We start from the raw sequence: 24,563 nt of genomic DNA, 5'->3' as shown, positions 1-24,563 counted from the left end.
TAAATAAACTTTAACTTTTCACTGAAAAGTTACTGATAATAAAGATATGGGGGAGAGGATAATGGCCTAGACACTGGAAGAAGTTAGTTTTCATACCACTACATAAGACAGATATAGCCAAGAAGTATCTCAGTAAAAGAAGGCAGTTGGAAAAATAAAGAGACACAAGGACTGAAGAATATAAGAGATTATATAGAGAAGACAAAACAGCCATCAGGCAGGACAAGAAAAAGTTTTAGATTAATAAATGTGAAGAGATAGAGTTCAGATATGAGCAGGCAGAATTCTAAAAGGATGTTTTGTTCAGTTTGTGACCTAAAGCACAATTTAAGTCCAAATTGAATGTCATCAAAGATAGTAACAGAGCAGTACTAGCAGAAGAACTGGAAATCAAAAACAGACACAAACAACAAATAAAAATCAACATGATGTAAGAGAGATTTATTAATTTGAACCATTCTGCCAAATTTTGTCAATAAAAATGGTTCAAATTATAACTAAAAATCTTTTGCTGTCCAATTGTTTGAGCCTACCATTATTTTAATAGGCACAAATTATTAACAAACAAAATCATTTGGAAGTGTTTAAAACTGAATTTTTGATTGCGAATATTTCCTTAATTTCACTGAGAAGTAAGAATATATCTGACAGATTTATGATATCCGAAGAAATCTATTAAATAGTGGTATTATGAAAGAAAAAAAAAAGCATAAAATAAACTTCACTATAACTTTCGAGACATTTATGAAATACCCAGTCTAATAGACAAACTTAAGTTTGATCATTATTCATAACTTATTTTAATTCATTCATTTCATATGGTGATTCAACGGCAGTGAGCCCCTTTCAGGGGAGGTACGGCACCACCTCAATCCGTCTCTATTTTTATCCAGGCTTGAGACCAGCATAGCTGACAATTCAGACCTATGGCTGGAGGGATTGTCTTAAGTATTCCTGACTGTATCCGTGTGTGTTCACGGGGCCGGTTTGTCTGCTTGCGGGATGAAAAACCCTAGATAAACTGGAAGAAAAACCCTGCTGTCCATGCCCATGACTGACTAACTTGGCTATGGCTGAGGAAGATCCTTAAGCTCCTCACGTCGTCCACAGGAATCAAACCTATACTAAGACACTCCTTCCCCAGGCATATGGTTGCGAAGTGCATAGCCACTAGGCTAACCGTGCGGGCACTTATTTTAATGGTATTACAACATCGAACAACTAAATTATAAAAAAGATGTTTAACTGGCTTATATTTTGCTGGATTTCAAACCAGCATCTTCAGAGCACTTTACATGTTTCAGTTAACATGCAACAGTGGACAGACAGAAGATCTATTAACATCCATCTTGGAGAACATAAAAATACATTCGCTACAATTATTTTAGCAAGTCTGGACTGGCAGACCACGGTTTGGACACCCCTGAACACAGGATTATGGAAAAGGACCACTGTGCTTTATAGCAGTCATTACAGGTCAGAAAGATTATTTTTAGAGTCAGTCATGGCTATGAAGTATTCTCCTAACGTGAATGAATATGGTTGCATTAATTTGCCAAAAATTTGGGAGAGTGTTATCTTAAGATTATCTCCTACATAGCTCTAATACTTCTTTTTACAACATTAGAGGGCACCAAAATAGGAGGTTAGATCAATTTGAATTGTTTCACTTACTCATTGCTGCATGTTAACTGAAGCATGCAATGTGCTCTAAAGCTGCTGGTTTGAAATCCAGTTAATAGACATCATAATTTAGTTGGTTTGGTGGTGTAATACCATTAAAATAAGTTATGACATGCCAACTGTTTCTGGCTTATATACAAGAGGATATAATTTTTCTACTATATATGATTCAAATGAAACTGATGCTGAAATAAAAAAAAAAATTAATACAGATCTTAAATATCAAATTTCATCAATTCATAGTCAATGTGGAATTATTATTATCTGTCTGATTTTGTGATCAGGAAAAGAAGGAGTAGAAATAACATTCAACACCAAACATGAAGATAAACTTCTAAACTGGCAGGCAATTTCAAGTAGTTATATGGGCAACTTTCAAAATGGGGAATTGGAAGTTGAAAATTATTTGTGCCTATGGTCCCATAAAAGGTTCTACTATGGAAGAAGCAGAGGAATTTTTTGAATCATTAGACATGAAAACAGAAAAGTTGGGCCTTGTTCTTGTTGGAAATCTCAACAGTAGAATAGGAAATGAATCCCAGGTATACAGAAATGTTTTGGGAAACTTTGAACAAAAGAGCAAAGCTAAACAATACCAGCAAATTGAGTATGATAGAGCAGAGTCTCAACAAAAGAGAGTAACCAGTGGCATGCCCCAGAGTTCTGTTCTTGGGTCCCTGCTGTTTAACTTGTTTGTAAATGACATATCATGTGGACTGAATGGGGACCTTCAGTTGTTTTCTGATGATGCAAAGTTGGGGAGAATTATAGTAACACTGCTAATGTTAATTCCCTTCAGGAAGATTTCAATAGTCTTTTGACTTAGACAAAGAGTGGGGTTGTAGTTTTAATATTAATAAGTGCCAGGTGTTGCATTTTGGAGTGTGGAAATATAAGGCGCTGTACTATATTGCCAGAGCTGTACTGCTGGAAGGGGATGAGATTCGAGAATTGGGAGGGAAGTTAACAGTAGACTGAAGTTTAGAGGGCATATTGCAAGTGCAGCAAAGGCTGCACATTGTAGTGCCACTATGATAAGAAGCACTCTAACATGTAGGGATAGGAAGCAGTTGGGTCACTGTATAAAGTGACACAACTGCTTGTGTCACTTTATACCAGGTGACACAAAATTTGGCCACCTGGTTTTCAGTGCAATGGGAAACACTGGAGAGGATCCAGAGATGAGTGACTAAAACAATATCAGAACTTTGGAGTGTTGGCTATGGAGAGAGAGAGGTGGAAGAAATGTGGACTGCAGCGTTTTGCAGATAGGAGGAAAAGAGATGATATGATAGTGACATTTAAGTTAGTGAAAGGATTTTATCAGATTAATCCAGAGGGAATTATAAAAAGAGTAGAAAGCAAGAGAGGAAGAACCAGAGGCCATCCTTGGAAGTTATGTAAGAGTGTGGTGAAGAGGGTGTGAAGAGTAGATTTTTTACACGAAGAACTGTTGGTGAATGGAATGCATTACTAGAATATGTTGTTAATGCAAGGAGTGTTAAGAATTTTAAGATTCTGTATGATAAATATGTTGTCAGTTGAATGAATCTCCCATGATGAGCCTGTGAACTTTACAAAGGGTGTAATAATAATAAGTACCTGCAAGATATCTGTTTAACATAAAGTTGTGCAAAAATGCACAGGAATGAATTACAGAGGAATTTCACAAACTGAGTGTCTGTTAAAATTTATGCAAGCATACTTCAAAGGCCAAGAAAATTGTGAAAGAGAAATGTGGAGAAGAACAAGGTGGGTTCAAGCCAAACATAGGTTGTCAAATTCATATTTTCACTTTACCACAAAATTTTATGGGAAAATAACAAGGATCTGTATACTTAAGTTTTCAAGATCTAATAAGAATATATAACAAGGTGCAAAGAGAAAAGCTGTTCAGAATACTACAATTATATGGGGGTAAGTGTAACGTTGTACAGAGCAACAGAGGTCTATATATAAGTTCGAAATCAGCAGCTAGAGCTAAAGGAAGGGTTAATGTAAAATCAGGTGTAAGACAAAGGTGCACTATTTCCATGCTTATACACATCATCTATATAGATCACATCAAGAAAGAAAGTGGATTAAATCTAATAATCAGAGATATCAAATGTAGCTTTATGTAGATACTGTAGATATTATGTAGATACTATCTGCCCACAGTTGAGAGAACTGTAGCTGGTAGAGTGTCAAGAAGAGTCAATTCATGTCAAAGGGGAGATGAAGGATGTATGAATTTGTCACCAACATGCAAAATCACATGCTTTATATGTAAAATTTCCCAACTGTTATACAAGCAAAATAGTTACCACTTTAAAAACTATCATCATCATCATCAAATTCTTGACATGTACCCTCAAGCAACAGACATAGATGGGATTTTGACACGAGTTTTGAGAGAATGTGCTAAAGAACTGACAGCTCCATTAACCTGGCTTTTCAGTGAGAATCTGGCTATGGGACAGGTGCCCAAGGAGGAAGGAGGGTAAGATAATACTACTGCATAGGGGTGGTAGTAGAATGGAAGTGTCAAACTATACACTGGTTTGTATTTCATCAGCAGTTGTTAAGATTTTGGAGAAATTAGTCAGGAATCATTTACAGCACTGGGCAAATGAGGGTAATGTTATCTGGGAGAGTCTGCATAGATTTGTTAAAGGGCTCTTATTTTAGTAATCTGCCTTTTATAATAAATTAACAAGCGCAGTTAATGAGGGAAAGGCATATCCTGCCTTTGTTTCAGGGGGGGGGAGGATTTTACATAAGCATTTGACAGGGTGCCACATGATAAGCTGATATTTAAGTTGCAGCACATAGTTCTGGATACTGGCTTAGTGAATTGGATTGGGGATTAGCTGTCTGATAGGTATTAGATATTTGAAGGAACAGTATCAAAGAAGCAGAAGGTTATGAGTGGAGTCCCACAGGACTCGGTACTGGGACCTGTATTGTTTATTTAACCTTTATATCAATAACACTGTCAATGGATTACAGAAGGATATTTGCAGATCATGTGAAGCTGGGAAGGGTTATAAGTAATAGTGCAGATGTGGTAGCCCTTCAAGAGGATGTGAATAAACTGAACAGATGGGCAAATGAATCGGGTATCAATTTAATTCAGCTAAATCTAGTCTTGAAGTTGGTACTACATTGATGGGAGGCTGCATAGTCTGTTGGATGAACTGTCCTGGAAAAAGTGGGGAAGGCAAGGGATCTTTATGGGTAATGACTGATAGAAACCTGAAATTCCAGGAACATATTGCAAAGGTGGTGAAGGTAACCCAAAGGATTGCTGCAATACTGAGAAGGACAGTGACCAGCAGATAAAAAAGAGTGCTCGTTCCATCATATAAAGTACTGATCAGACTACACCTGGACTCTTATGCTCAAATTTTCATCCCCAGGATTTGAATGGGATAAATTAACCTTGCAAATAGTGCAGAGGCAGATAACAAAGTTATCTGCCTCTGCATTCTTCGCATTCTCTGCCTCTTCGTTCATTACTGGTTTTTTTCACCAGAGGTCAGGCCAACAATTGTGGTAGCGGTTAGTCAGTGTCTTTAACGAACCAGAATGATTGTAGTATAGCTTGTTTCTTGTGTATATTTTTACGCTCCAGAAGATGACCTTAACATAAAGGTCGAAATCAGAACAATGTTAGTTATAAAGATAGGATGAAGGAATGTGGACTGAGTTTGATAGATAGAAGAAGGAGAAGTGATATGATTGAGAAATTTAAACTCTTAAGAGGTAGCTATAGGGTTGACATTGGAGTTCTTTCGTTTGGTGGAACATGGTAAAGGAGCGTAGACAAGGGGCCATTCTTGGAAGTTGTGAAAGGAAGTTATGAGCAAGAGGGTCAGGAGTGATTTCTTTGCACATAGTGGGTGGTTGAACTGTTGACTGCATTGCCTGATAGAGTAGTGAGAGTACGAATAGGCAATGAGTTCAAGGAGCAATAAAATAGACTGTGTTTTCTAGGGTGGGCTTCCCACAATGAGTTTTGTGACTCCATGGAGGTCCCGAATAATAATAATAACACATTTCGTAAGGATTCCAAACATCAAATTTCAGTAAAATTCTGATCAGTTCATCCAGAGTTCAGAAAGAATTAGTTATATATATAGACAAACAAAAATGAATATAATAGCATTTTTGGAAATTATGGAGACAACTACCGTGTTTGAATAAAAACTTTAGTTTAATATTACTAAAGTTTTACAATTCGACGTTCCGACCTTTATGTTAAGGCCATCTTCTGAGGCATACAAATATACACAAGAAACAAGCTATACTAAAATCATACTGGTTCGTTCATTACTGGTTTTTTTCACCAGAGGTCAGGATAACAATTGTGGTAGCGGTTAGTCAGTGTCTTTAACGAACCAGTATGATTGTAGTATAGCTTGTTTCTTGTGTATATTTGTACGCTCCAGAAGATGACCTTAACATAAAGGTCGAAACGTCGAATTGTAAAATTTTAGTAATATTAAACTAAAGTTTTTATTCAAACACGGTAGTTGTCTCCATAATTTCCAAAAATGCATTCGGATCACCGTGCAAGCCTAAAAGAAATGAATATAATAGCTGTTATTGATTTTGCAAAATGCTCTGAAAAATAAGCATTTGGTTTCATAAAATCTTATGGATGCAACAAATAAAAATGTATTCTATAGGTGCATAGTCAGATTTAGGTCTCCAGTTTGGAAGAACTAAGCTCATTTATCAGCACAGCCTCATTATTTTCAATTTCAAAAAATGAGCAAATAAAAGGCTATTATTTTTATTAAAAACTTAGATATCTGATAGTATAAGGTCACTGTCTGTGCACAAATATGGCACTTCCCAAGATATCATACTCCCATCATCACAGCCACAAATCCTTAAATTTATTACAAAACAATAATTACAATAAAAAGGTTAATAAGTAAAATGAAAGCATATATGAAATATCATTATTCCTGATTAATGTAACATGTAAATAATATATATATATATATATATATATATATATATATATATATATACACTACCTGATTTGAGTCCATTATCATTTTCACAACATCCTTCCCAAACTTTTCACAGAAAAGTTGATACAATCGCTCTGATATTTCAGCTAGAAAGGTCACTTTAGGTTCTTTATAGATGTATTCTTTTCCTGCTTCTTCATCAAAGTATGGCTTAAAATATGTATAAAATAATTTTTAATTTATATATAAAGAGAAACATAAGGAGTAATGCAACAGTCAACTTTTAATACAGTGGACTCAAAATGACAAAAAAAAAGTCTTATATTGGATGGCTTGCTATATAGTGAATGTCTTTTAGCATAGCATTAATGTTATATGCACTTTTCTGCTTTTTTGTTAAAAAGAATAAGTTCAGGTAAAAAGACAGGGAGATTATTATGTTCCTTTAAAAAGGCAACATCTGGACTACTGTGTGCATATTTGATTGAGTAGATTCCACAGGTATGAAGTAGTGGCAAAGTGGATCCAGAGGATAGACAAAGATTATGGTAGGTGTATAGATTACTCTTTCTGAGGAGAAATTGAAGGTCTGACTTCCAAGATTTAGCTGGTAGGCAAAAAAGAGGAGACCTGATAGAAACATATAAGTTATTTAAAGGATTTATAGGACTTGCACCAAAGACTCTTTTTCAGTATGTGGCCATAAAGCCACTCTGGAAAATGTGTAAAAGTGTGGTTGACAAGAGTGTTAAGACGATTTTTTGCCTCGAGGGTGGCGAATGGCTGTGAACGCTGTGTCAGTGAAAGAGTTCAAAGAAAAATATGATAAATATTGTGTGAACAATGATTAGAGTAGACCTCCCACAATGAGTCTGACTCCATGGAAATGCCTGAAAAATAATAACAATTTGTAAAAACTAAATAAGTGAATAATAAAAACAAGCTAAAAATAACCAATCTTCAGGAATAATATGAAAAAATCCAGCCATGATATTGGAGAAATTCATTTTCAGGTGTATGTGTGAACACTGATCAGTCAGAAGTTCTTGAGGTTAATACTTCCAAACCATTCTTCTGCTGATGTGATAGATTACATCAGCAGATGAAACTAGTTTAGCTTAGGAGTATCAGTAAGCAAGGAGGAGGAAACTGTCACTATCTTAAATCATCTGCCAATGGAAGAAGTTTGGAGATAGGGATAAGAATATATCTCCTTTAGAAGCAGGAAAATGTATGCTAGGGTTAATCAACTCACGTCTAACTTTTTTTTAGAAATAGTCCCTTCTTATTAGAAGTCTGCAAGGTTTGTTCCAATTCAAATAAGGTCAATTAATAAAGTGAGAACTACAGACCATTTAATCTTATAAGTGTTATGGATAAGATAATACTTATCTACAAACCTATATAATATATATTCTTAACAATCTTTTGGTGAGGCTGTACTGGAAGAAGTGGATGAAATTAGAGATTCCTGAGATGATATCAGATAGAAATTCAGAGGACATATCAAAAAGATTTTAAGACAATCTAGAGAAATGTTGTAATACTGAGGAGGATAGTGACCAACAGAAATATCAGTAGGTGGTATATTCCCATTATACAACCTTGTATATAACCTTGAATTAGACCACATTTAGATCACTGTGCTGAGATCTGATCTACAGAGGAAGATAACAAAAATTATATTGAGACTACAGAACAGTGATTATGAGGATTGATGGCATGTAATCTACACAGTTTAGCAGACAGAAAGCAATGGGGTAATATGATTGAGATATTTAAGTTGTTTGGAGGTATTTACTAGATTGACGCTAAGGAGATTTTTCATTTGGTACAAGGACAAGAGGCTATTTCTAGTTACAAACTTGTGAGTAAGAAAGTAAAAATAAGTATTTTGCATGCAGAGTGGTAGGAGAATGAAATACATTGCTAACAGGACAGTAAGAATGTAGACAGTGAATGAGAGTTTAAGGAGCGGTATGAAAAACTGTTATGTTTAAGGTGAACCTCCCAACACAATAATAATAATAAGAAGAATTAATTAGAAATCATTCAGATATATACCTGATAAGAATTACTTATCAAGAATATACTGGTAATTAAAGTTTTTCCACTTGGTTATACTATAAATTAAAGATACCAAGAAATTATATACTTGGTTTAATCCTTTATCCAAGTGTAAGCAAACGAAGTTTGTGCTTGAAGTATTTTCAGGATTGGGGCAACTCATATATAGAAGCTAATGACTTCACATCACTTGCCTTACTATCCCATAATGCAAAGCACACATCCTTGCAGACATGTATAATGCTATGCATTATGGGAAGGGTCACTGTCCAGACCGGTTTCAACCTTTATTGAGGTTTCATCAGTGGGAGCCAAACCAACAGGTGATACTAAGGTTGAAATAATGCAGAAGTCATATTTTCATATATGAGTAGCCAAAAGGTGTCGCACCTTATTATTAAAATTCTCTGGATTAGAGATAGCTGTTGGAAGTTTTTCCACTTGGTTATACTATAAATTAAAGATACCATATCTCTAATCCAGAATATTTTAATAATAAGGTGTGACACTTTGCAACATTAAACCAACAGTTCCACTTACCTGCCCATTCATGCAATCTATTCAAGTCCTCTTGTAAGGCCATAACATCTGCTTGACTTTGCATTGCTCTCCCCAAGTTTTGCATAATCTGCAAACAGCTGCATATCACCAGTTAAACCCATCCCAATATCATTAACATACACATTGAATAACTATGGCCCCAAAACCTGCAGTACACCACTAGTGACTTTCTGATACCTATCTGACTCAGAAATCTGTTATCCAGTACCATCTGTTTCAATTTATTTAATAGCTTGTTGTGTCACAGTCTATCAAAAGCTTTGCACAATCTAAGTACACCACTGCATATGCATCTCCCCTGTCCAATGTATTTGTCACCTTGTTATATTCTGCTTAGTCTTCATAACTCTGCTACTTAAGGCAAAATGGGTAGAAAGCAACTTCTGTTAATCAAAAGCTTGTGCATCAGTGGTACCTGAATATCCCAAATTTACTTATTAAAAAAAAAAAAAAAGCTTTGTCCTATTGTAATCTTCCTCTTCTTCAATATCTCCTGATATAAACTTCCCAAACTTTTCATAATATCCAAGAATTATCCATTGGATTAAACATCATTAACTTGTACATTTTTTGTATGATTTAAAACTATGCTCTAAATCTTCCTGCTATTAATATGTAACCCATAGGTTCTGAACCATACTAATCCATTTTTCCACTTTCTTTGGTAGCTCTTCTTCTGAATGTGCCCAAATCACTACATCATCATCTGCCAATACAACTGTTTCATTCTGGTACCAAATGATATTTAGGATACTATTCATCACCACAAGGAAATGGAGATAAGATGCTTTCATACAGAAGGCCATTATCAAGTATAAACCAATCTGAATTACCAAATTTGGTCTTCACACTGCTCTTATATTTAATATAGATATTCCTAATCTTAAAGTTTTCCAGAATTTTCTGCAAATCTGTGCACAAGTCAACATAAGATGGAATCATAGCCTCATAAAGAGAGATAATAACTGCCCTATATGCTTGTCAGTGTGTTCTTCAACATCTAAGTAATCCTCTGAGCTAATATGTCCTCTGAATTTCACATCTCTATCCTCCATCACTCACAGATCTTTAGCCTCATCAATTTCCCAATCTAGTACCATCAATATGATATGAAGTATGTAACTGTAACCCTTTCATCCCAAAGTGCATTACCTTACATTTTACAACATTAAATTGATAACCATTGTTCTTTGTCCACACTGTCAATTTATTTAAATCATCCTACATGATATGTATATCACCTTTATCAACTATTACCCTCCCCAGTTTTGCATCATCAGCAAATAACTGAATATCCCCCCTCCATTAGTCTCCCTCATTTGCTTTGGTTCTGCTCCACCATACACTACCCTCTGATGTCTGTATCAGCCACTCTCTCCCCACATCCATGTCACCAACCTCATACCCATTTCCATTTCCTCCAACTTATGTAATCATTTTCCATGTGATGTTCTATCAAATGCCTTTGTAACGTCCAGTATTATCATAGTATAGCCATTTCCTTTATCCAATTCTGCTGTCACCATATTATAAAATGTGAAGAAATTACTGAGGCAAGACCTTCCTTTTACAAAGCCATGCTTCTTCCTAGATACCTTGCAGTGATGGTACTGGTCCTTCTCATTCTTATTCTTTTTTATGCTTTCCATCCCATATCCTTGGCTCTATTTCTCCTAAGTCTTTTTACTATCCTATCTTCCAGACCGCCATCACTGGGAGCTAATGCTTTGCATTCATCATGTGGTGCAACCCATGAACATCCAAGAAAGGGGGGAACCTGATAGTCTTGCACTACTTTGTCCCCCTTCTTCAGCAAGATGGGCAGTCCTAGCTTGTCCAGTCAGGATCCAACTACTAGTAGGCTTGCTGACAATGGTAAATGGTGTTGCATTAAGTCTCCTTCCCCAAGGCTTGCTGTGGTGCAGGAATAGCATCCAAGGTAGCCCTAGCATTCCACTCTAGGGCACAGGTATTGCTTGTCAAAAAGAAAAGAAAATTGGGCATCCATGTGTAGCTCCATGGTGGGTGGGGAGTTCTTGAGGCAAATTAATAAAAAAAAAAAAAAAGGCTTGTGTGAAGCTGTGCAGTCATGGAAACCCAAGTTCTTCAGCTCTTAATGAATAGTTGGGGTGCTCAATTGCTTGAAGAGGCATTTCAGAACTCAGTAGGAAGTATTTCAACTGAGTCCTGCTCTGTGATTTTAAGCTGCTACCAGGTCACGATTATGCTGTTATTCCTCGATATTTCCTCTTCACAATAACATTACTTACTTATTTCTGTCCTGCTGCCTTGAAGGTATCTGCAAGAGGGCAGAAATTTCAAGAACTGAGCTATTGCAATAGCAACATATAATAGTTCCAAATCGAAAATCACTGAGCTCTTCAGTACAGTCCACTGACTGTTAATGTTTGTTTGTGAAGATCAACAAGATTGTGCTTCTTTTTATACCTGTTAGCCATGGTTGTGATGTTTGTAATCATATACACTCTTATGAGAGGCATATAGATATTTTTGATCAAATAGTGTATATAATAATAAGAGTATAATATTTCATTAATCATTTTAAAACTGTTTCATTCTGATACATACTTGCCCAAAGAAAGCAACCCTGTAAAACCTTCCTAACAGCCGCTTTCCTGATTTATTCACTTCCACAATTTTACTGAAGGCATTATGAAGTGTCTTGTAACATGATGCTAATGCCTACAAAAGAAAATAGTTATTTTGCATGTATGTGAGAAAGACATATGAAATACTACAATCAATACACTCAAAAATGGTCAATTTATTAAACTAAATCATGAATATAAATTTATACAACTGCACTGAATAACCTATAAATTTTTTCTAATAACATATTTTCACTTAAATTTTTCATTAATTACGTGGGTGGTCAGCCTCGACCATAGATGGCAACACTATCGGCAGGATTTTTTTTTCTAAGTTGGCATCTGTCATAAGCATTCATGTGAAACTGCACATCATTCTATCAAGTAGTTTGTTTTATACAGCTGTCTGAAGCAAAAGTGTTGTCTGTATCCCTAGAAATAGTAAAATTGAGTATCGTGTTCTACAAAGAAGTTTATGGGCACTCTTCTCCTTTGTTTTCGACAATTAAGAAATGGGCTGCCGAGTTTAAACATGGCCATACTAGCCTCGAAGGTGATTCATGTGAAGGACGTCCGAGAAGTGTAACAACACCAGAAATCATTGATCAAGTGCAGGATATGGTATTGGATGACTGGCAAGTCAAAGTGCATGAAATTGCTGAGACTATAGGCATTTCAAAAGAACATGTAAGATATATTTTGTATGAAGAATTGCAAATGAAAAAGCTTTGCACACGATGGGTGCTGTGCTTGCTCACAGCAGATCAAAAACGCAATTCCACGAAAATCTCTGAACAGTGCTTGGAGCATTTTAACAAGAATAAAACTGATTTGTGCACCGATTTATTACTATGGATGAGACATGGATTCACCATTACACACCAGAATCCAAACAGCAGTCAAAACAGTGGACAGAAGCTGGTTGTTCAGTGCGAAAGAAGACAAAGTCGGTTCCATCAGCAAGAAAGGTCATGGCATCGGTGTTTTGGGATGCTAAAGGCATTTTGTTTATTAATTATCTTGAAAAAGGTAAAACAATAACCGAGGATTATTATTCCGATCTTTTAACCAGACTAGACGAAAAAATTCATGAGAAAAGACCTGGTTTGCAGAAGGAAAAAAAATCATCTTTCATCAGGACAATGCACCTGCCCACAAAGGTGTTTTGGCAATGGAAACATTAAGGGATCTGCACTATGAATTGTTGGAACATCCACCCTATTCCTCAGATTTGGCTCCCTCCTCACTTCTATCTCTTCCCAAAACTAAAACTCTTCCTTGCTGGCCAGTGTTTTTCTTCGAATCAAGAGGTGATTGCAGCTGTAGAGGGATGTTTTGCAGATCTTGCTGAGAACATTATAGGGATAATGGCACTGGAGCATTCCAGGAATAAATGTATTAGTCTTATGGGAAATTATGTTGAAAAATAAAAATAATTTTGAAATTATAAATTCATTTTTTCATTGTTAGGCCAAGAACTTTTCAGTCCACCCTTGTAAATACAGAATAATTTATTCTAATATTCTGATAATACTAATCATGCATACTTGCAAAATGGCAATCCAAATTTAATGAACTATAAAATTAAAATTAAAACTCTTGTCAGTAAACTATCTTATAATTTTGTAAATGGCTAACACACTACCTTTTAAAAAAATCTATACAGATTTCTGATCATTTTTATTTTATAGCCAAGTATAAGCAAATAATATTTAATTTGAAACTGAAAGTTCTGAAAGTGATGAAGAGATGAAAGAAACACAAACATTAAGCATGATCTGTCATGGTACTGCATGACATGGTACATGATCTGTCATGATGAAGAGCTGAAAGAAACACAAACATTAAGCATGATCTGTCATGGTACTGCACTGTATAAGAGACATGGACTTTGTTTTACTGGATTACTGTACTCAAGTCTGGTCCTCTGGATTTCTTGGGGATGAGGAAGCAGTGGAGAGGATTCAGAGGTGAATGACCAAGATGGTGAGTGACCTGTGGAATGTTCACTATGAGAATAGATTGAGGAAATAGATAATAATAGATAGATGAAACCCTTTGGTCGGAAAGACCTGGGTCTGACTCCCATCCAGGATGTAAGGAACCTCTATCTGGTCTCTTTCAATTAAAGGTGAGTTAGCCGGTCTCATACAGAGGTAGGGGGTTTTTCACCCTGAAACTTTGTTTTTCATCTCCCAGAACAGGCAAATTTGCCCCATGAACACACACATATACAGACATAGAATACACTAGGAGGCAAGGGCACTTGAGCTACCCATCTTATTCTCAAGGCGGTTGCGGCTTCGATTCGTAATAGGTCATGGCTAATACAAACATAACAGGCCACTAGGGCCTAATATATGTATAAGTTGCTTAAAGAGTTCATACAAGGGGTCATACCTGGAAGTCGAATGAAGGTATGGTTAGTAGGAGTGTGAGGACTGGATTTTTTGCTTGGAAAGTTGTGAGTGAGTGGAATGGGTTGCAAGAGCCAGTTATGAGTGCTTTGTCTGTTAATGGGTTCAAAGAGAGGCATGATAGATTGGGTCTTCAGGCTCCATGGAGGTGCCCGTATAATAATAATAATAAAAATAATAATTAATAATCTATCTGATGGACTTCTCTCACCAACTTATATATCTCAATTGTACCCTTCCACCTCCTGTCCACCAAGCTCTGAAGACCAAGTTCCTCACCTTCAATTGAAAGAGTCCATATAAAGATTCCTCTCATCACAACAAAAATCGAACCCAAGTCTTTTCAAATCAAAGGGCGCAACGTACCATCGTTCTTCCAATTGCGCTATTATTATTATTACGGGCGACTCCAAGGAGTCCTTAGACTCATCGAGGGAGGCCCTAAACATCATGTCCACACAGCTATTCGACATTCATACAGTATCTATCATACTTTGCCTTGAACTCATTCACTGACATAGCACCCACAACAGACTCTGGCAGCTTATTCCACTCATTTACCACTCTAAAAGTAAAAAACCTAGCTCTAACACCCTTACTAACCACACTCTTGCCCAGATTCCATGAATGTCCCCTAGTCCTCCCATCACCAGTCCTGTTCTCAAAAATATCCTCTGAATTAATCCTATAGAAACTCTTCAGCAATTTGAATGTCTCAATCATATCTCCCCTTTTCCACCTATCAACCAATTTTTGTAACCCACAAATCTTCAACCTGTTCTCATAAGGTTCATTCCATAGACCTACTGTCATTTTGGTCACTTGTCTCTGGATCCTCTCCATCTCCTCCCCATCAAGAAGAAACCTAGGTGACCAAATCTGGACACAGTAGTAGAGATTGGGTGTTATCAAGGCTTGATACAGAGGAACAATAACTTACTTGTCTCTGCTCGTCAAAGTATTCTTCAGCATCCAAGTGATTTGATGAGCTGATTTAGCCACTTTTGCAATGTGCCCCCTAAACTTCAACTCCCTATCCAACAACACTCCCAAGTCTCTGGCCTCAATCTCCTGGAGTACAGTTCCACCAATGTGATATATTGCTGCTAATCTTTTCACCCCAAAATGCATAACTTTACATTTTGTCACATTAAATTGACATCCATTCTCTTTAGCCCAGACCTCCAATCTATAAAAATCATTCTGCAAAATTTTGACATCTTCTGCATTCACTATTGCCCTACCCAACTTTGCATCATCAGCGAACAAATGAACCGTTACTTTTAGATCCTTCCCTATATCGTTAATAAACAAATTAAACAGCAATGGTCCAAGAATAGAACCCTGCAGCACACCACTAGTCACAGGTCGTCTTTTGGACTCCACTCCCGAGTAAACTACTCTCTGATATCTCTCCATCAGCCACCCTCCTATCCATCTCATCAACCCTATATCCATTCCTATATGTTGCAGTTTATGGATTAGAATTCCATGTGGTATCCTGTCAAAGGCCTTAGCCAGGTCCAGCAGTATCACTGTAAACCCATTATCCTTATCCAGTTCAGCCGTCACTGTGTTATAAAACCTGAGCAAGTTACTGAGGCATGATCTACCCTTCACAAAATCATGCTGTCCTCCATACAGTGTCTCATTTTCATCAATCCATCCCTGTATTTTTCCCTTGACTACTTTCTCCAAGACCTTGACAACGACTCCTGATATGCTGATCGGCTGGTAATTTGCAACAGTAGTCTTGGATCCTCCTTTATGCAGTGGAACTATGGAGGCGCTTTATTTGTAATATCCTTTACAGATAATATATTACCTGTAAAGGCTAGCGTGGTTTGTTAAGCAGTGCTCTTGTTTCTTGGGCAATTTGCTTGCCTTTTATAATCAAGTGACAAGAGTAGTTGATGAGGAAATGGCATAAATACTGCTATTTTTTTTTAATTATGCAAAGATATTTGATAGGGTTCTGCAAAATAAGTATATTTAAGTTACAACACATTGGGTTATATATCAGGTTAGTGAATTAGATTGGAAGGCTGTCTGACAGACATCAGAGAGTTGTGTACGGGGAGCAATATCAAAATAAGGAAGTTGCATGTGGTTCCACAGCAATCAGTACTGAGACCTTTGCTTAACCTTTATGTCAGTGATATTCTTGCAGGGTTTCATGGAGATACTTAGTTATTTGTGGATGATGTGATGCTGGGGAGGATTATTAGTAATAATAATGACATGGTTGCACTTCAGATGGATTTAAATAAGCTGTACAGATGTACAAATGAATTGGGGATGTCACTTTAATAATTTAACTAAATATAAGGTCTTGAAATTTGTGATCTCCTGCTGGGAGGCTGCATAATCAATTAGTGGATGTATACTAGAGAAAGTGGAGGAAGCAAGGGACCTGGAGTGACAATTGATAAAACTATGAAGGTTAGGGAACATATTGCAAATATGTAGCGCATATCCATAGTGCAATTGGAAGAACAATGGTACGTTGCGTCATTCGATTGGAAAAGGCCTAAGTTCGATTCTCGTCATGATGGGAGGAATCTTTATATGGACTTTTTCAATCGAAGGTGAGTTAGCGGATCTCATATGAAGGTAGCAGGGTTTTTTCTACTGGAAACCCATGTTTTTCATCCTGCATATAGACAAATTGGCCCTTCAGAACACATGCAATTTACAGACAAAAAATACCAGCTGTGGTAGTGGGGCGTAGATGGCGAGTTGTACAATGGGTGTCCTCCCACGATGAGTCTTCGGACTCCTTGGAGGTGTCACGAATAATAATAATAACCAGAAGACTGCTGTAATACTAAGGACTTTGACCAGTTGATATAAAGCAGTGGTGATTTCACTGGATAATCCACTTCCCCATGTCACCAAAGGGAAGTGAATCACACACACACACACACACACACACACACACACACACACACACACACACACACACACACACACACACACACACACACACATTTGCTCTTCTTTCCACTAAACTCTTTAGCTTGCATATACTTAGTCTATCCTCATAACTAACATTTTAAAGTTCCGATATCATTTTTGTTATTCACCTCTATCTCCAAAGTTAATTTCTCCTCTTCAAATCCTGGTGACCAAATTTGACCACAATAATCCAGATGTGGCCTGATCAGACCACAACTTGATGTGGTCACCAGGATTTGAAGGCTATCCCTAGAATTTGCAAAAGGAGGTGGTGAGTAAGAGGAGAAATGTCGGCCTGGTTGGTTGAGTGCTCAGCGTATCCGCTTTCCAGCCAAAAGACTGTGGATTCGAATCTTGCCATGGATGTTTGTGATTTTCTGTGAAAATACTAGTGGTAGATGGTGTTCTTGTAGATGGAGGTAGATGTGATTCGTTGTAGTGGGTGGACTGAGTGGTGGAGACAGAGAGTTGTAGAGTAGGTGCCCTCCCTCGATGAGTCTTTGGACTCTCTGGAGGTGTTATGTGATAATAATAATAATAACAATAAATAGCATTGTGTGCATTGCATGTGAAGGATGGTTGGGCTGTGGAATTCACTGCCTAATAGGGTGGTGAAGATGCAGACACTAAATGGATTTAAGGATGGTATGCTAGAGACAACATGGACCTCCTGCGATGAGTCTTGTGATTCCCTAGGGTTTCAGAATAATAATAATAATAAATGGATCCATTAATACACTGAAAGATGCAACAAAAAAAGTTGCAGTTTTCTTCATTTTCAAGAAGATCCCATTCTAGGTGTTGAACAGACCAATTTTGCATTACAGCCACCTATTGGGAGTATCTCTCGTAAAAATTTTGAATTTTTATTTGACCACCCCATGTAATTAGGAGTACAAATTCAGCCATTTTTTTTAAGAAAAAATGCTAGGCATGCATATCTCAAAAAATACATGTATGTTTTGAGACACAAACACACAAAAAAAATTAAACTTGTGGATTTAACCTGAAGGATTAGAGTACAAAATGGGGGAAAAGAGCATTTGGAACCACCAGAGCAAGTGGCCATCACCTTGAAGATAATTAGTTTGTCTGAAAATGCAAATAAAAATAAGAAACAATTTACACCTTGAGCATTAAAATGAAAGTAAAATAAAAATAATAAATTGGACAATATGGAAAGTAACTGATTAATTTTAAAACCCTCTGAAATTGTTAAAATTCTGTGGATCAGCAAAATAAAAATAGTCACCATAATTAATAGGATGCCAGGAAAAATTAAAAAATGTTTTTCTTCTATCTAAATGATAGGATTACAAGATTACTCACTTTCATCAAAATTAAAAAATTCTGCCGCTTCAGCCCCCTGATGATTTCACTTTGACCTGTAATGGAAACTCTGGTTTTTTAATCCAGATGCTGAGTTAAAAAAACCAGAGTTTCCGGTAGAAAAGAACCCTAACTGACAGTGCCAAAAGACTGACTAACTCGAGAACTGGCCAAAGAAAGACTTAGAAAAAGTTGCTGTGGTTGGCAACAACTAGAAGTGAACCTATAATAGTCTTTCTTCAAACCAGTCTAGCACTATGGAAGGAAATACAATTTCTGCATAGTTCCACAAGCAACTTATATCATGAATATGAAATCCATTGTTGTCAGACTAAAATATCCGATACATTTTAGAAAAAATCTCCTCAACAATCTTCATGTTCAATCAGACCAGAAGATTGCTAAAATTAACATAGTGGATAGAAGGAATGATTACATCTTTCCTCCTCCCATTTTTCAAGTTCTTTATATGGCATTCCCCCAATCTGTTCTCATACCCAACACTTCAGAGACTTGCCAGATTAGTAATTCTTCTCTTTACCCTCTTCAAAATCTTATCTTCTCGAAAACTAGAAAACCTAACCAGTACACATAGCTCAAATGCAGAATTATCATGATACTGATATCAACCCTATATAATCAACCCTATAACTTTTATTTGTAAGTGGAACATGTTGCTAGAAGAAATGGTGAGTGTAATGATGACAAATGAATATCAAGAGAAGTATGATAAGTATGATGTGAACGGAAGCAAGTTTCCCACAAGTCCTGAGACTCAGTGAAGTTACCAATTAATAAATAATGATAAATATTGTTTTTTTTTATACTTTTAGAAATTACTCTAATACATATAAACAAATATAACGTAGAAAAAAATGAAAACAGTAGCCAAAAAATAAAAGATGATTACTTACATCAAAATTTCTTCTTTTTTCATAAATAGGAGTGATTAACTTATAAACTTCAGCCATAATTTCATATCTTTCTGCTTGTTCTAATACTTCAACACACTGCTCTAATCTTTCAAGCAAAGAATCCTAGAGGGAGGGAGGGGAAGATAATTTAAAAAAAATCAAAATAATTCATGACAAATTAAGATAGCTAATTTAGATCAATCCATTTACAGTCTATTAAGATTATTTACATATATATGCATTTTTTTAAAATTAAATATACTATAGTAACTAGTACTTACTACACAAGGTATTCTTGGCTCTGTTTTTTAAATGAGATTTTTCATGTAGATTCACAGGAGATATTCAATTTGGATGATGCAAAGTAAAGGGAGAGTTAAAGGTGATATTAATTATCTTCAGGAAGATTTAAATAGATTTTAACCTTAAATGAAGGAGTGTGATTGCAATTTTAATGTTAATTAGTTAAATATGTTGTGCTTAGAGGTATAAAGGTGTAGGACTGTGTGCTGCTTTAAGGTGGTGGATGAGATTTGGGATCTGGGAGTAATGGTTAAATATTCTGACATTCAGAGGTAGGTTGCAAGTGATGTGAAACTTACATAACAAATTACTACTACAATATGAATCATACCAACAAGTAGACATGAAAAGGTGGTTGTGCCACTGTATAATGCATTAGGCAGACCATATATGGACTACTGTTCAAATTTGATCATTTCTTGACCCTATCCAGAGTTTCCATAGTGATGCAAAACCTCTGGAAAGGGTCCATAGATGAGTGACCAAGGCTATTATTTACCAATGTAAATTGGTAAATAATAAATAATATTATAGAGACATTTAAGTTGGTAAAGGAATTTTACTAGAATAATACAGAAATCTGAAAGAAGAAGGCACTTTGAAGGCAGCACAAGATGAAAGTTGCATGAAGAGTATAAAAAGCAGGCCAGGTGAGTGACTCCATGTATGGAAAACAAACGTGCAGTATGAGAAGAAGTTAGCAAATCAGGCCAAGAAAAACCCTTGCGACTTTTTTCAATACGTGGCAAGTAGAAGGGAGAATGATTATGGTATGATGCTGTCAATGGATGGAAGTGGAGATTGATGACTACTGAAGAGGACATAGTTGAAGTGTTCAGTGAAGTGTTATAGGATCAATGCTGGAGAGGTTCTACAGAAAATAGTGTGAGATCAGGGGAGAACCAGAGGTCATCCCTGGAAGCTGTATAAGGTGGGTGTGAGTAGGAGAGTGAGAAGCAGGTTTTTTTCATGCAGAGTTGTGAATGACTGGAATGCCTCGCCTGAGAGTGTGGTGTCTGCAGAGAATTTGAGTGTGTTTAAAGCACGGTATGATGAGCTGTGTGTTTGATAAAAGGACCTCCTAGATGAGTCTTTGACTCCATGAGTCTTGGGTAATAATAATAATAATAATAATATTATTATTATTATTAAACAAGACCTCATGGAGTCAAAGACTCATCTAGGAGGTCCTTTTATCTCACACACATCTCATCATACCACGTCTTAAACACATTCAAACTCCTTGCAGACACCACATTCTCAGGTAAGGCATTCCAATCACTCACAACTCTGCATGAAAAAAACCTGCCTCTCACTCCCCTACTCACACCCTCTTTATACAGTTTCCAGGAATGACCTCTGGTTCTCCCCTGATCTCCCACTATTCTCTGTAGAACTTCTCCACCATTGATCCTATAACAACCCCTTACCAACTTGTAGGTCTCTATCATATCTCTCCTCTTCCTTCTCTCCACTAGACTCTGCAAATTACATCTTTTCAATCTTTCCTCATACTCGACATTCCAGATGTCAGAAACTACCTTAGTCAGTCGCCTTTGGACCCTTTCCAACATCTCTTCATCCTTCTGAAAACCAGGTGACCAAATCTGGGCACAATAGTCCATGTGTGGCCTAATCAAATCCTTATACAATGGAACAAGAATCTCCCTACTTCTACACGTCAGTGTCCTCCGCATCATTCCCAGAAGTCTTTGTGTTGTCTTCACAATTTTGGCGATGTGTCCCCTAAATTTTAGATCGTTATCCACTATCACCCCCAAATCTCTTATTTCCTCTACTTCCAACAATATATTCTCACCAAGCATAAATTCTGCATCCCATCTTTGTTTTCCAAATTTTAAAACCTTACATTTTGCAACATTGAACTCATATCCCCATTTGCTTGCCCAATCACTCAATTTATTCAAGTCTTCTTGCAAGGCCACAACATCTTCACTACTCTTTATGGTTCGTCCCAACTTTGCATCATCTGCAAACAACTGAATATCTCCATCCAAATCTTCGCCAATATCATTAATATACAAGTTAAATAGTAATGGCCCTAAAACAGATCCCTGAGGCACTCCACTAGTGACTTTCCTTTTCCTGGATATCGCACCCCCATACACAACTTGTTGATACCTATCAGAGAGCCAGTCTCCAATCCAATGCACTAATCTAATATCCAACCCCATCTGCTCTAGTTTGACTGTCAACTTATCATGAGGTACTCTATCAAAAGCTTTTGCGAAATCCAAGTATATTACTGTGTATCCTCTCCTCTGTCTCCTCTGGACAGAGGAGAAGGATAATAATAATATGTTTTTGTTTTTCCTAGGTTTCTCTGCTATTAACCACATTGTCAAAATCTGTTGAATTATAGTTCTGTCTTTCCTAAATCCTGCTTGCTTGTCTACAAGGTATGCTTCCAATTGTGTTCTCAATCTTTCTGTCAATATCATCATCACCTTACCGAGGTGACTTATCAAGGCAATTGTTCTATAATTTTTTTACATTCTTGCTTATTTCCTTTCTTGTATAATGTCACTAATATCGATTTCACCCACTTCTCTGGCATTTTCTCTTCTTTCCATACCATATTACATAGTTGGTGCATTTCTGTAACCATACTTTTGCCACCATATTTAATCATTTCTCCAGTGATGTTATCATTACAGGACTCTTGTTGTGTTTTAGCCATCCTATTGCTTCTTCTACCTCTCCTCTTAAAATGCCCATACCATACTCATTATATGGTGGTGATAGCTGCTTCAATTCTTCAGTCAGTTTCCCAACACTATCTAAATCCAGTTTTCTTCATATAACTCACTACAGTATCTTATTCACACCATACAATTTTATCTTTAATCATCAATACTTTGCCTTTTTCATCTTTAATTATGGTCTGTTTTGGTTGCCACCTTCTATTAATGGTTCTAATCATTTTGTACGCCTTCCTAGTTTTATGCTCTCCATAGTGCTGTTCTATATTATTGCACTGGGCTTCTAGCCATTTCATCTTATCCATTCCGACTCCTTTTTTCACCTCAATACACTTTCTTCTATATTGCTCCTCTATTTGTTCTGATGTATCCCTTCTTATCTTCAACATTATTTTCTCCTGTACTAACTTCAGTGTTTCTTGTCTAATCCACTTCTTGATCTTCTCTTCTTCTGGTAATGTTTCTTCAACTGCATTTTCTATCGCCTTCATTACTCCTTTCATTCTTAGATTTGAATTTTCTTCTTTGTCCACACTTTTAAGTTTCTCTTTTAACACTGTTCTGTACCTTCTTCCTATTTCTGCTTCACTTATTCTTACTGTATCTCTTCCTTTCTGATGGTGGGGTTTATATTTTCTTTTTAATTTCAACTTGATGTTTGCAATCACTAAACTATGATCTGAGTCTATATCCACTCCTTGAAAAGTTCGCTACTGCTGTACTGATGTTCATCTTCTTTTAATCGTAATCATATTGATCATGTTCTTGGTTTTACCATCATTTGATTGCCACGTTCATTTTCTACAGTCCTTTTGTTGGAATCTTGTGTTACAGATCATTATCTCGTGGTCCACAGCAAATTCAAATATTTTTCACCTCTCTCTGAAACCACATTTTCCCGTGATGCTTTCATGGGAAATATGCTGTTTGCTAAATGAGACCTTCTATGATGACTGTTGATACAACTGAGGTTGTTATAATAATATCATATATAACTTTTTTTGGTGTATAAATTATAAATTTCAAGACCTTCATTATCATTTCTCACAATATGTAATCATTTCATAATTTAATTAAAATGTCTTTTCCAGTTATAAGTATTTAAAATCAGTATTGACATTAGAGTGACAAAGGGATAGCATACATAAAAATTCAATATGAATATCATTCAAGTTTAACTTACCCTAATCTTTATTGTAGTTGGAAATATAAGAAATATATATATATAATTATTGAAGATGGAAATATAATCTCTGATAATGTTGAAGTGGATTTGTTGATGCTAAAAACAGCAAACAACCTAAAGTGGAAAAGAAACTGAGAATTGGAACACTGAATATATTGACACCTACAAGTAAAGAGGAAGAGTTAGTCGACGTTATAATGGAAAAGAAATTAGATGTTTTGGGTTTGAGTGAGACAAAATGGGAAAAAAAAAAAAAAGGAAAGAAGAATTTAAGACGAGACTTTGTTTTGCTTTGAAAAGGAGGAGATGACCAATCAAAAAATGGTGTTGGTTTTATCATTAGTAAATAAGTAAATGACAAATTTTGAGGAGGGTATTATTCAGAAGAAGGGTGTAGTAATCTTAGGAGATCTTAACATACAGGTTTTGAGAAGAAAGAACAGGAGTAGACAAACTTTTTGGGCTTATTTAGTTTAGGTCCAAGAAGTGAGGAAGGAAAAATGTTATTAGATTTTTTTGCATCAGAAATTATCTCAAAATTAGAAACAGCTGGTTTAAAAAGACAACACCACAGAACTGAAAGGTATAGCTGGGATGGTGAGCAAAAATCAGTAATGAATTACTTCATCCTTGTTTTGCTTTCATTTGTTTTAGAAGGAGATCATAGGCTTCTTATAGCCACTTTTAAGATGTATAATGAAGATAAATGTGGCAAGAAAAAAAAAAAAAAGATAGAAAAACGAAGCTATGGACATTGAAAGTCTGAAGCAAAGTAAGAATCTAAGTCTTCTATTAGGTCCAAGGCCCAACTACAGATGATGCAGAGGAGAACAGGAAAAATTTCAA

General features: G+C 36.2%; 1 protein-coding gene across 1 annotated transcript in view; it reads right to left on the bottom strand.

The window, feature by feature from the left end:
- The window catches only part of Ziz (dedicator of cytokinesis protein Ziz), an 826,359-nt gene that overhangs the window by 91,413 nt on the left and 710,383 nt on the right, over nt 1-24,563 (bottom strand). Inside the window, exons 44-46 of the mRNA XM_090414187.1 lie at nt 19,506-19,628; nt 11,868-11,981; nt 6,714-6,860 (exon numbers count right to left, since the gene is read on the bottom strand). Coding sequence (XP_090270313.1) covers nt 6,714-6,860; nt 11,868-11,981; nt 19,506-19,628 — 384 coding nt within the window. The remainder of the gene's footprint in view (nt 1-6,713; nt 6,861-11,867; nt 11,982-19,505; nt 19,629-24,563) is intronic.

This window comes from Typopeltis vanoorti, chromosome 24, assembly GCF_054136105.1.
Source record: "Typopeltis vanoorti isolate ZY-2024b chromosome 24, IOZ_Tvanoo_1.0, whole genome shotgun sequence".
NCBI lineage: Eukaryota > Metazoa > Arthropoda > Arachnida > Uropygi > Thelyphonidae > Typopeltis > Typopeltis vanoorti.
This window is presented reverse-complemented; position numbering and strand designations above follow the sequence as displayed.